This window comes from Gadus macrocephalus, chromosome 7 (genome assembly GCF_031168955.1).
Source record: "Gadus macrocephalus chromosome 7, ASM3116895v1".
NCBI lineage: Eukaryota > Metazoa > Chordata > Actinopteri > Gadiformes > Gadidae > Gadus > Gadus macrocephalus.
Window position 1 is genome coordinate 22010696 of NC_082388.1, and position 14322 is coordinate 22025017.

The window sequence follows — 14322 nt, forward strand, 5'->3', positions numbered from 1 at the left end:
GGTGGGTAAGGTATGGAGGGGTGTTGGGAGTGCATGTTCCTATGCAGCACATACATTTTCTCCTTCCTGTGTGTGTATAAGTGGGTATGTATTTCTGTTGGCGTGTATGTGTATTTGTGTGTGTGTGAGTATGTGTGATTGTGTGTGTGTGTGAGTATGTGTGATTGTGTGTGTGTGTGTGTGTGTGTGTGTGTGTGTGTGTGCGTGTGTGTACATGTGTGTGTGTTTGTGTATGCGTGTGTGTGTGCATGCGTAAATTTGCGTGCATGTGAGTGTGTTTGCATGTGTGTGTGTGTGTTTGTATTTGTGTGTGTGTGTGTTTGTGTGTGTGTTTATGTGTATGTGTGTGTGTGTGTGTGTGTGTGTGTGTGTGTGTGTGTGTGTGTGTGCGTGTGTGTGTGTGTGTGTTTGTCTATGTGTGTGTGTGTGTGTGTGTGTGTGTGTGTGTGTGTGTGTGTGTGTGTGTGTGTGTGTGTGTGTGTGTCTGTGTGTGTGGTAGTAGCCTTAGGATTAGCCCATGATAGCACGATTGCTACACAATATGATGAGTGGGGTTGCCAGGCCAAGCCCAGGCAACCGCGGCAACTGGTAACTAAAATGTCGCTTTTCCACCGCACATGTAGCTCGACTCGACACGACACGACTCGACACGGTAGCAGCACGGGTGCTTTTCCACCGCAAATAGTACCTCCTGGACGTGGGCGGGGTCGGCTGCGCGAAAGGGCCGTGACGTATTTTTGTACGCGACGCAAACAAGACCTACGCAACCCACACATGGACAGAACCCACATAACAACAATGGAGGACATCGATAACATTACTATTATTAGCTGGCATGTTGAAGAAGTTGAAGAAGTGGAATATATGTTGGCTGCGGCGCTGCTATGGCTGTTACCAGCATGGTTGCCATGTCGCTCTCGTGACTTCGTCACACTCTCTGGCCAATCAGTGGCCGGCCGTCTGCCGACGTCACCTTTTAGCATCGGCTCAGCTCGCTTGGAACGAGCGAGGCGGTACTAGAAAAAGCAGCCACTTCAGGTACCAGGTACCATGTTTTCGCGGTGGAAACGCAAAAAATGCGAGCTGAGTCGAGTCGTGTCGAGCTGGTACCATGCAGTGGAAAAGCGGCATTATGCCGCTTTTCCACTGCATGGTAAGTAACTGGCACTGAAACAACAGAAAAGGAAAGGAGTGGTGAGCTTGATTATGAGGTATCAAAAAACATATGGCCTAACTCTAGTTAACACTAGCCGCGTTTACATGGCACATCTGATCCGCATAGATTTCTATGCGGCATAGATCTGTTCCTAAAATGTGTTCCGAATGTACTGTATACATGTCAGTAACAAAAGTGTCCGTTCTGTCTCTCGCGCACACCTGACACATCTCTGGACCGGCGGCGACATAATGGATGTCTTATCACTATCGGGGATTTTAAATTTGATTTTAATGAAAGCACAGCAGGAGAGAGCTTTTCTCTGCCTGCTCCTTCAATTAAGAAGGAGGACGACAGCGCAGCAACGTCAATTTCTCGTCAGATCTTTATATTTACCCTAAGCTCCGCCGCAAACCAGAGGAATTTGGATGCGAGTCCGCAGCCAAGACTGGTGGGAGAGAGTGGTCTTACGGGAATTTAGTGACCAGGAATCCTCGAAGGTCCAATTGCGAACTACTGCAGCTGCCATCTCTCTAAGATAAGAAGTATTTTAACGTTCAGCCTGCAAAAGTACTAGTAGTAGCCTACTCATTTACAGTTATCTCGGACGAGCGCGGACACTACTACTAGTGAGGTCCCCCCTTCACTTTAGGCGTCTTTGAGTGTTATTAATTATTATTCTTCTTCATGTTTAACCTCTGTTTTCCTTTTATTCCTAGTCTGTTTTACATAGTTTTGAATGATGACTATATGCTCTGTAAGGTGACCTTGGGTGTCTTGAAAGGCGCCTCTAAATTAAATGTATTATTATTATTATTACTACGATACGCGAACGCGTCATTAATATAAACACCCATGTGTCCCGTCGCTTAGCAACCGGAAACGCTTACCGGACTACTTTTACGGAGTGATAACAAAGACGTGAATCAGGCAATAAATCCACTTTCCTTGACAGCGGTGAAGTTCGGTGTGCTTAAAAGTACCGACGGAGCTCAGTGGACCAATTGCGAACTACTGCGGCTGCACTAAATTAAACCCCAATCTATGCGGAATAAGTGTATACATGGTGATTTAAAACGGACTACACCACCTCTTCTATTCGGCATAGAATCTATGCCGAACAGATAATTGTATTCCGAATGAGGCGTATACATGACCATTTTCTATGCCGCATAGAAATCGATGCGGCATAGATGTGTCCATGTAAACGCGGCTACTGTCTATAATAATGACTTTTAACTCTTTTAAGGTTTGTAAATGGTTTCCATAACACATGTATTTGATTGACTGTAAGCTGATTGAGTGTTGTTGCATGTGTGTGAAATCCTCTACACACATGTTTTTACACGATATGACCACTTGGTGTCCAATACACTCCGCTAACCCCAGACACACTTCCTCTCTTGAACACTAGAGGGCAGTCAAATCTAACTACTGATATTTTCTTGTCCAAGTTCCAATGGTTTGATATTAAGTTAAGTTAAGTAAACACTAGGTATAAGTTTACATCAATGATCACTAGAATATAACAAACAGTTGGCAGAGTAGCTTACTGATTGGTTTTCTGTATGTGGTATGACACGTTCGGGGATGTCATCAGATGCATGAAAAAAAAAAAGCCATACATCCATCCGCCACAACAACTACAACGTTTCAGCCTTAATGTCCCAGGGGGGCCTCTGTTTGTTTCTGGTCCCATAGGTGGTCTTACCCCTTATGGTTTAGGGTAAGCTGAAGAGAAGACCAGATCCTTTTCGTTTCTATCAAGATAAAGCTGGTGGCATAGCGATGGGATGAATCCTTCATTATGCATGTCTAACTAGATTCATATTCAGAGTAGGACTACATACGATACGAGTAGGAGAATGTTACGGTCAATATGACTCTGCTCAAGGTATGAGTAGTTGAAAAATATACTCCAAATATGATATGCAGATGAAAATTGAAATAGAATATTAAATACATGTAATGTAATAAAGGTGCTGGGACATTGGAAAATGTATAAAATATTAAAAAGTAACTTATGCAAACTGCACAATGACTATAACATTGCATTTAAAGTGATGCAAGCTGTAGAAAGCCAAATACTGTGACCTGAGATTTTTATTAACAGTTGGAAAGTTTTCTGAAATTTCCTTGGGTAACCCTGAAATGAACGGGGAAATTGCTTAATGGAAGCTGTGAATGCTCAAAATATATTTGGTGTGATCCGACACAAAACTAAACAAACCTGCATTGCCCAAAGTAAGTAGTGGCCAACAGCCAATAAAGGGGAGTTTAAGTGTCTCAATGTCATGTCTGTATTACTTGATGGTACTATCAAAGATCCCAGGTGTTAGTTCCCTATAGTAACACTAACATGCCTTCCTCCATGTGAGCTGTTGTCTGTTGGTGGTTGTCTATGTATGCACTTTGCACTTTAATACAGAAAGTAAGGGTTAGGGAAGATTATTTTGCATGTTTAGCCTCTCATAGTCTATGTTTTATGATGTTTAATGTTTTGATTTATGTGGATATATGTCCTGTCTTGTAACATCAGGGACCATAATGGAAATAAGTGCTTGCACTTTTTCATGTTTTTCTTATATCCCTTGGATATGTCTTTTATTCCAAAAAAATCAAATCAAATCAAAAGTTGCCAATTCCCTCTGGGAGTGTATTTTTTTTTGGTTCATTTTGCTGGATGGCATAATAGCCAAAGATTAACATAAATTCTGGTTTTGTTTTTCACATATCTTTGCGTTATTTACAAATTTTCCTGCAGCAACTCGTCCAGGGAGCTTAGTTTAGTCATTGCTTATTTGTCAAGGAACATGCACAATTCCCATTTGAACCAGGAAAAGCTTCACGCTTGTTTTGATCTTAGTTGGCTTGGAAGGGATGCAAGGACATAACATACACATTTAATGCAAGAAAATATTAAAAAAAAATGCACTACAGTGACAAGAATTTTATTTTTAACACCTAAAAACGACCCTGTTCCTAATTCAAATTAAAAAAAATAACCAATCAACACAGAGGCAATTACAGATAATGACAAGACATTCTACAAGCGTTCCTAAGCCAGACATTCAATAACGGTCAGAGATGTGGTGTATCTGATATCTATAGGGATTGAATTTCTTTTGGTGTTGCTTTGATGGAGAACTCTGATTGTCCTGCTAAAATGAGCCACAAACTCACCTCTCTGGTCTATCTGGTTCTTTATCGGTGCGAGAACAGACATGTTGTGATGGATGTGGGCCAAGATAGTTTACAATTTTAAACATGAGGGGAGAATCGGAACAAAATATACAATGATCAAAAGTTGTCTGATTATATTTGTATACTATTTTCATACTGCAGTGATGACAGTTCCTCTGTGTCTTATCAAGGGTTTTCTATGATTTTTTTGTAAAGGGATTATATTACGGGTTTACAAAGGGTATAAACATGCTGAAGTTAACCTCCTGCCTTGGACCAACTTGAAATGCAACACGACAAATGAGAAAAAAAAGAAAGTACGCGTAAAAGATTTGCAGCATATGAAGGTAGCTTGTGTCTGATGTATTAAGAGTAATTCAGGGGGATACTGACATTGTTTTAGACCTTTTGAACTTGCTGTTTCTTTAAAGGACCAATTGGCATCAATATGAACGGCCAAATATTTGAAATGCTGCACCACATTAAGTTCTTCTCTCCTAAACGGAACACGTTATACTTAAACTCTCCACACGCACAGATCCCATCTCGAGGGAGATGTTCGCCCTTTGAGCACGGGGTGGAAGCACACCAGGTTCGCCAGTGGTGGGTGCACACCTTGTGTGGTGGGAAACTCACACACACTCACTCACACACACACACACCTTCTTTCACATACACACAGACTAAGCACACACATTAAGCATAGTCAGAACATGTATAGAAACGCACAAAGTAAATACCATAAATACCAAATGAATTGATGATGGAATGACACACAGTGAAACGCAAACACATGCACGTACACATGTATAAATAAATAGAGCCGTCGAGGCACGCACACATACCTGTTTTAAGTTAAATTATTGTTATATGATGGGAATTTATGGTATCACTATATAGTGACTCTCTTTGCCATGTTGGTCCTATAGTTCCTTTGTTAACACACACACACACACACACACACACACACAAAACTTGATGTATTGTTTACTCTTCTCCAAATTATTAGCTAGACAGCCGTTGGAGTTCCTGGCCGGGTAAAGCCCTAAAAAGTTCTTGGGAAGTACTTCTTTATTTGGTACTTTAAACAGTCCTCCTTTGACCTCCTCTTTAATGCCTATTTCAGAAAACACCATCATTTTAATTCACTAACTTCTCTAATCCCCAATATATAGTATGTTGATGTTCTATGTTTATGTGTTTACATTCATATACATATCATTTATTTTTGCGATCTTATTTCTACGTTTATGAACTTCATGCCCCTCACTTACCCAATCACAGCTGAGGTAAACCACTGTTTCTGACATGGGGTCAAAGGTCACCATCCGTCCCAGGGAACCTGTCACGGTTACGGCGACTGATAAGCTGTCTAGATCTAGACGGCCAGTACCAGGGAAACTAACACACAGATCAATGTTGCTTAGCCACTTATACGTTGAAATGTTTGCGTGTTTTCTCTACCCTAAACCCAAAGTGAGTATCCCCACATTGTGCATTTAATACATGCATATGAATGAATAACAAATAATACACATCAATAAAATATTATGAAATAAAAATAATAAAAATAACTTTTAAGTTTACATTTACATATTAAGGGCATTTAGCCCTAAATTACGCTTTTATCCGAAGCGACATACAATAAGCACAATTATCAAAAGAAAGAGAAACATATATCGCTGTCGGTACGGGTACAGAAAGGATGTTCATAGCACCAAGTGCCAAGCACTAACAATTGTTTCAATTGTCGTTGATGTCTTTTATTTATTATTATCCCTATTCCTATTTATTATATCTAATCAGTTATTATTTATTGTTTGAAATTTGCAATTTTGCATTTGGCCAATAACTTTGAAGTCCAGATTCTCGTTTAAGAAGAACGTTTGGTTAAACTCAGTTTGCATGGAATGCATTAGCTCACCATGACAGCTCCGTATAGTTAATGATGGGGAGCTATTCTGAACGAAGCGCTTCAGGCTCATAAGGAACAAAGATTTTGGTGTGATACTGCCATGCTAGATGAAGACATTCATTCATGAGATTTATGTCACTCACAAACGTGCTCTTAGTGATTTATTGGTAAGGTATAACACACTGGTGCCAGTTTGTGGTTTTTCATGTGACAGCTCAGTGTGTTTTTCAGTTTTGCGTGTCTTGCTTACATGTCTACTCCATGACCACGAGAATTTTCCTCAGAAACACGAAGGAACAATGACAGCTGACAAAGCACCTTAGAAAATGCATTTCCTGCAGAAAAAACAGTGAGTGCTGTAGTGCAAAGTGAGGTTGAAAATACATTTTAAAAAGTGTTCAAAAGTTTAAATGGAGTAAACAATGTAAACATGCACACCATTGAAACAATTTAAAATGGTCTGAAACAAATAAATGGAAGAGTTAAACAAATAGCTTAGTGATAAGGTTTGAATACATTTGAGATCAAATAGCCGAGCTGATGAAATGGTTTAACAAAGTCAGTTTTAGTCAAGTGTGTGTGTGTGTGTGGGTCTTTACTTTGTATCCAGGAAAAGTGTAACCGTTAACAAAGGTTAATGGTTAAAAATGGACCGAGTTGTTAAGTCTGAATTCGTTGAAATGTCAGTGACTTCCATTATAAAATGTATGTTTTAAAAGTATCATATTTTGAAAAGTTTAAAATATTTAGAATTATAAAATATATCCCAAGAATTTTAGAGAATAATAAAGAAATAAAGAACAAAGCCTAAGGATAACAATCGTTGAGCGCTGCGTTCAGCTCTCACCAAATAATGTCAGGAAAGGAAGATGAAGACCAGTACAACAGAGAGAGATGGAAATGGGGAGAGCGAGAGAGAGAGAGAGAGAGAGAGAGAGAGAGAGAGAGAGAGAGAGAGAGAGAGAGAGAGAGAGAGAGAGAGAGAGAGAGAGAGAGAGAGAGAGAGAAAGTGAAACATAGAGGTGGGGAGAGGGTCAACTGTTAGAAGGACATGAACCGGTGGGGAAAACTCTGGGAAACTTCAAAGTAGGTGGTTTTGGTACAACAAACCACAAATTAGATACTCAATACTGACAATAAGCTAGGGGGTGAACCTCCGCCCCTAACGCATCTCACTCAGCTCATTGCACATCATGGGGATGCAGGTAGGCTACCTTCTCATTCTGATGGCGTATCCCTGATCTATTACCCTAACCACAGCGCAGCTCCAGCTGAATTCAACCTGTCATGAACCACCCTTTCTTTCTTAAATTAAGTATTGGCAGGTAGGCTGACGTAGAGGCTGAGAAAATACCCAGAGATGGAGGGTCACCCATGGCATCGATGGACCATAACAAGCTGTAGACAGGGCTATTATCACCCAATGAGGTGAATCCTGTTTACATGATGAACGGGATGTTAATTGAAGTGACCGGGTTTATAGTGATAGGTTTTCGTGTGAATGAATGTCTTTTAAGTCAGTCTATGGCCAGATGAGGAAACACGATGGTGACACCAAAGCCCCTGCATTTGCAGGACTGTGAACGTGACTGGCTGGGTTTGTAACATTCATTATACTGCCATAGAGAACAAAACGGAAATTAATGAGCGGCCACTTTAACGCATTCCCAAAAAATGTTATAACGATATAACACATTCATCTTTATAGACTCAGCATGGCCAACAATTAACTGAAATAAGATGACTTATTATTCACATACTTTGATTTATCTTTTAACAAATTATATCTGCCTTACCCTGATTCCCGTATGAAAAGAGACTCTCCAAATGTCCTTCAAGCCCCCCCAATTAGTTCAATAAATCATGAGGCCTATCATCAGTGGTTATCCCCACGGGGGGGGGGGGGGGGCGGGGGGGGATTGGTATACTTTGGGGGACACATATTTAAAGAAATTAAAGAGCAGAAACCGTTTTGATGGATTGTATTGGTCCTTGAGGCTAAATCGTTAAGCATAAGGAAATATATAAATGATCAACGCCTGACATCTCTTCCTTACTTCGGTCGCACAGTAACATTGAGTATTTTTTGATAACTTAAATCTCATATTGTGCAACAGAGTTATAGTTCATTACATCAGAAATTATAGGTCATTTGGCGGTATACGTGCGACATACATGCAGTCCATTAATTTTAATTGCTGCTACACCTTTAGGTCGGTTGGGGACTATGATCGCTGTGTCGAGCAGCTTCAGGTAAGTAAAGACAGACTTTAGTCCGGTCCAACATGAACTTGTCAGATCTGCTCACATTTTAAGACAATAACAATGACAACTCGGATCAAGTTCATTTAATATTTTTCAAGACAACGTATCGTAAACAAATATTCAACAATGACTATCATGAAAAAGGAAGGAATGCTGTATACTATCTCAAATTCAACATGGATTTATCTTCACACACACATTCTCACCTGCACATACACGCACAAACACACACGCACCAACACCCACACATATACACAGACACACTTCAGCTGAAGCAGTCCATGCTGGTCTTCGCTCTCTCCAGCTCATGCAGGAAGTTATAAAACTGAGGAAGTGTCAACTCTGGAAAGAAGGGCAAAAATAACACCATGCTTTGGTTATACTGGAATATTCTACGGCAAAACCAGTAGGTTTAGAAGCATGGATGACGTGTACGATTTCCATGTATTATCAGAAAAAGTACAACAATTTAAAAGGTTCATGGTGTTTTATGTAGCAAGTGAATAACTTGATGGAATATACAGTGTAATGACCAGTTTTTTATTTTCTATCAAGAAAAAACAGTGACAAATGTTCTTGAAACAAACGCTTAATTATAGGATTCATGTAGCACCCAATAATGAATAATAATACAATTAACAATTCCATTGACATTGCAAGAGCTATGAATCAACCGGCAGCCTATTCTCCATTGATGGACTGATACACATGAATCATTGTTGAGCCCAGTAGAGTCCCATGAATCATTCAAGTGGTCTACCAACTGTAGAATCATATTGAGCCCAACTGGCTGCCGGTCGGCAGGCAGACACACCCACTCACCCATGTAGACGTTCTCAGTGGAACTTCCTTTCCGGATCACCAGCTTCAGCTACAGCAGGATATGAAAAGTGTTAGTTTACCCCTGTGAGTGTGTGAGTGTGTGTGTGTGTGTGTGTGTGTGTGTGTGTGTGTGTGTGTGTGTGTGTGTGTGTGTGTGTGTGTCTGTGTGTGTGTGTGCGTGTGCGTGTGCGTGTGTGTGTGTGGGGATTACCATGTAGATGGAAACCACATCTGAGTGTAAACGTTGACTTGAGTGTTTGCATGAGTGTGTGTGGGTTGGTTTACCTGTAGGGAGATGTTGCCTACTTTCTGAATTTCACTGGTCCCCACAGTCACTGTGAAAATATGTAAGAGTTCATCAAGATCCAGACAAATAAACCAGTGTGTGTTTTTGAATGTGTCAATCATTGTCCAAGTTGTATTCATCAACCAACGCTCCTCTCAAAGTTCACTACATGTTCACTAGTCTTTCCACGCTATATAACCACATGTTGGTTACTCAGCACATAGTTCCAATAGAACCAGGGAGCAGGGGGGGTCACGGCTCTGTTCAGACCTGGCTGCTTGCATTCAGACACGCGTCTCAAGCTACGTCTCCGGTGACCACTGATGGCTTCTCTGAGGCCATTAGAATGCGAGGTGTGAACAGTCTTGTGCACCATAACCGTTGTTTGCATATGAATGCCCCCAACTGAACGTCGCCATTGAACGAGGGAGCCACCCTGTCTGGAGGACAGCATGCTGAGAAGATGCCAGGAGAGGCATGTCAAATAAATGCTGGGACAATAAGCTCAACAAACCTGAACGACAGCTTAAGACGATGCGGTCTATGGACATTAGCATGTCTACTGCAAAGCCGTCCTCACACAGGGTCATTAGTGTTGCACTCATTAAGGCCCTGAAACACCAACCAGATTATCGGTCGTCGGGACAGTCTGGCGAACTCGATGACCTCAGTCTGTTCGGTGTTTACTGTGCGATCGGCCGTCGTCGAAGCCGTCGATGATCTTTTCAAGCCCGTCTAGGTTCTTTACCGCCGATTGCATGTGTTGAATCGGCCATGACCAAATCGGTCCAAAAACTACTTTTGAGATGAATCAGAAAAGTAGACATTTGCCATGCTAATTCAAGAAAACCCACAGTTTCAAATTTCCATAAATATCCTCAGAATTTATTTTTGGGGAGTTTCTTGTGGATTTTCTATTTATATGATGTATTACTGCTCATTAGTTTAATTGAATCTCTGATTGTCAACCTTATGTTATTTGGGTTGGCATCAGGTTAAGAGAAATGCCAATCAAATCACAAAATATATAATCACACAGCATGGCCATGCAACATTCTGCTGCCAATAGTCTTAATTTTCTCTCTTTTCCCATGACACTCCCATGACACTCCCATGACACACGCACGCACGCACGCACGCACGCGCACACACACACACACACACACACACACACACACACACACACACACACACACACACACACACACACACACACACACACACACACACACACACACACACACACACACACACAGGTCTAGGCATGTATCCGAACACCACAATCATGGATTCCGGCACACTCTCCTTACAACCTTCATTTATTGTATCCTAAACTTGACAGGCAGCTTCCCATGGCTGAGTTTCTATACCGACATCCATTACATCCACTCTCCACACCACCCAGATGTTAGATTATCCGGCCATGTTGCTCCTACCTCCAAACTTCCATTCCATGTCCACTAGCTGGTTCACCATCAGGGTTTGTCCGATAGCCCGTCTGGAAAGAACAGCACTGTGATCGCCCCACTGGAAAGAGACGAGACGCAGGGCAAGAACTGAATGAATGCCTTAAGGTAGCTGTAGAGTTGTTGTACACAGCAGTACATAACGGTTGAATGAGGGATGGGCACCTACATTATGATGTGGTTTTTAAGCTCCTCACGTGGTTTGAGTAAATATTCATCAGATGCAATTCAATGAAAGTGTTTGCATGGCTGCCATCTATTTGTTTACAGTTCCCTTTTAATAAATATTTTCCTTCTAATTTCCCTCCTCTTTTCTTTTCTTTTCTTTTTCCAATGAATGTGTGCATTGCTGATACACTTTGTATCTGAGGTGAGGTTTTAGAAGCAGGTTTAAAGATCAATATAACAGCATGGAGGTTTACCTGTTTAGAAAAGTGTGCTGCCTTGTCTTCATTCAGTCCTGAGGGATTAAGGGGAGACAGAACACCACATATATTCATATCATAATATCGTCTACAATTACCGGGAAAGACTAACCCTCCCCCCTCCCAAATACAGACAAACATAATGTTAATCGTTACAGAGTCTTGGTTTGGACTATGGGTGGGCTAGGCAATGGACAGCATAGTTAAGCCTGGCTTATGTTAAGCCTGGCTTATGTTAGTGCTGTAGGGGGAAACGAAAGGCCGGTGGATAGTGCTGTGGGCACCTCCATGTTTGTTTTAGTCTTCGTGTGTCTTCATGTAGGATGTATGTGAGATCTGCTGAAGCATTCTAAATAAGCAAGTTAAGATGCAACTTTAATGCCTGCTCAACCTTAATGGACACTGGTAATAATACATTAATAATAATCCTGATAAATAATCAATTTTATCATAATGCTTTTCAAAGAACTCAAAATATTTACATAAATATAAATCTATTTGTTCAATTCATATATAGCCATCATTGCGAGTGACAACAGCATGACAAGAACAAAAATAAAGTCTGTTTGGAGAACCCTGTTCCAGACGTCCCGCCCAAATTCCATGTTAACAGGAACCCTTCGATTGGTCAGCTGGGGTCACATGGGTTCTTACCTAAGGTCAGGAGGTCCTCTTTTACCTGCTGGGCTGTCAGAGACTTCTTCAGGGCCCCTGGGAACAAAGAAGAGCACTGTCACCATGGAAACAGAAAAGCCCGGACTTGTGCTGTGATCCAGATGCCTCGGGCACCAGCCTTCCGAGTTGCAAGGTGGGAAATCTCCCAGCTTTCCTGCCGCATTTCACGGAATTCTGAGAGTTTACCGAGTTCAGTGATGGCGCTCTCAACAAAAATGGCTGTGGCCGTAAAGAGAGATTTATTTTCTTTGTATTTATACCACGTTGGTCATTTTAATGTTGATTTTAAATTCTCTTACACACTTGATTACATTGCTACTTTATTCCGGTCAACAATTTATGCATGCACGATCTGGCTGTGCGTGCAATACAATGTAAAGTTGCATTGTTTGTTTTCGAGCTGGTTTGCTAAAGAGGCTAATGTGACTAACAATAACGACTAGCTATTTTCAGTACCCAATCACAAAAATGAACGGGAACCCTATAAGTGCTCTGAGACCGGAAATTAAGTCAAAAGTGCAACTCGGAAGGCTGGTGCCCGAGGCATCTGGATCACACCATTGCTAAGTCCTGCTTGTGACCACTCCCGTGAAAGAAGACACATGTCTTTCAAAGTTTAATGGCAACCATTGCGGTTGCAGTGGATTTTGCTTAGAAATAAGGAACTTCACTGATGTTTGAATTTAATTGTTGTCATTTGCTTTCAAAAGTGTATCTCATATTTGGAATAATCAATAAATGATTGTGTGCAGAGGGTGCATGCTGTGTAATCTTTGAGGGATACAGTGTGTGTGTGTGTGTGTTATTAAACCGTTATGTACTGCTGTGTACAACAACTCTACAGCTACCTTAAGGCATTCATTCAGTTCTTGCCCTGCGTCTCGTCTCTTTCCAGTGGGGCGATCACAGTGCTGTTCTTTCCAGACGGGCTATCGGACAAACCCTGACGTTGAACCAGCTAGTGGACATGGAATGGAAGTTTGGAGGTAGGAGCAACATGGCCGGATAATCTAACATCTGGGTGGTGTGGAGAGTGGATGTAATGGATGTCGGTATAGAAACTCAGCCATGGGAAGCTGCCTGTCAAGTTTAGGATACAATAAATCAAGGTTGTAAGGAAAGTGTGCCGGAATCCATGATTTTGGTGTTCGGATACATGCCTTGTCCTGTGTGTGTGTGTGTGTGTGTGTGTGTGTGTGTGTGTGTGTGTGTGTGTGTGTGTGTGTGTGTGTGTGTGTGTGTGTGTGTGTGTGTGTACCTTGTGGCACCATTAGGACACTTTTCATCAGGTTCTTCAGCGGTCCAGGACTCATTCCATGTTCTCCTGCAAATGCACTCAGCTGTTGCATGAACCGTTCGGTCTGGAAACACACAACAGATTACATCAAATGAACCTTTTCTGTGTAGAAACACAAATAATTATTAATTATGAAGATGAAGAAAAACACAAACAAAAGGTCTGGGGCCTTACCTCTTTAGGCTCTAGTAGAAATTGAAAAATAATCTCTATCAAGTTCATAAATTGCTGTGAAAGATACAAATTGTGGCTTGTTAATTGAAAGTAAGTAAATCAGTATGTTTAAATTCATATGAAACAAACAAGTGGGCTGAATAAATTATTCGGAGCTGTCACACACTCTTTACGAGTCGATATAGTTGTATATCTCGTGGCTGCTGTTAGTGGTCACGTGAAGAGTCTCAACACACCGATCCCTCTTCAACACCGTTTGAAAATGGCACAATAACACATGACACTCTTATTATCGACATAACGAACCACTAAATAAACAATATCACAATCCTACAAATCAAGTATGCATTGTTCTACACTACAAACCGTGATTCAAGATGGAATAGTAGGCTTAACACGCGAATGTGCAAATATAATGACTTACCGGTTCGTTGAATTTGTTGATATTTTGAAAGTCATTGTCGACAGAGTCTGGTAAAATGTCTTTCGTGAAATGTAACGTTAACATTGTTGCAATAACAGTGGCAAACACAACAATAACAGTTTCACAGCAGAGGACCAGCGATCTGCCAGAGACAAGTTCCTGGTTCGACAGTACGCATGCGTCAGACAGCCAACCACGCGATAGATGAAATCCGCTCATGGATGCAGAATCCAC

The 14322-nt window shown here is 41.3% G+C and overlaps 2 protein-coding genes across 2 annotated transcripts in view; both read right to left on the reverse strand.

Annotated features, from left to right (window-relative positions):
• The window catches only part of tpd52l2b (tpd52 like 2b), a 234190-nt gene that overhangs the window by 91247 nt on the left and 128621 nt on the right, over window positions 1-14322 (reverse strand). The window lies entirely within an intron of this gene.
• Window positions 8588-14273, reverse strand: commd7 (COMM domain containing 7). Its single transcript, XM_060057415.1, has 9 exons — window positions 14089-14273; window positions 13665-13718; window positions 13452-13554; window positions 12173-12229; window positions 11516-11553; window positions 11064-11154; window positions 9627-9676; window positions 9342-9390; window positions 8588-8861 (listed from the first exon to the last, which is right to left on the reverse strand). The coding sequence occupies exons 1-9, from the start codon at window positions 14170-14172 to the stop codon at window positions 8785-8787; spliced, it is 603 nt and encodes a 200-aa protein (XP_059913398.1). The 5' UTR covers window positions 14173-14273; the 3' UTR covers window positions 8588-8784.

Coding starts and splice junctions, on each gene's coding strand:
- commd7 (XM_060057415.1), bottom strand. CDS start 14,172: ATGTTAACGTTACATTTCACGAAAGACATTTTACCAGACTCTGTCGAC. Junction 13,719..14,088: donor TCAACAAATTCAACGAACCG/GTAAGTCATTAT, acceptor TATCTTTCACAG/CAATTTATGAACTTGATAGA. Junction 9,677..11,063: donor CATGGAATGGAAGTTTGGAG/GTAGGAGCAACA, acceptor ATATTTTCACAG/TGACTGTGGGGACCAGTGAA.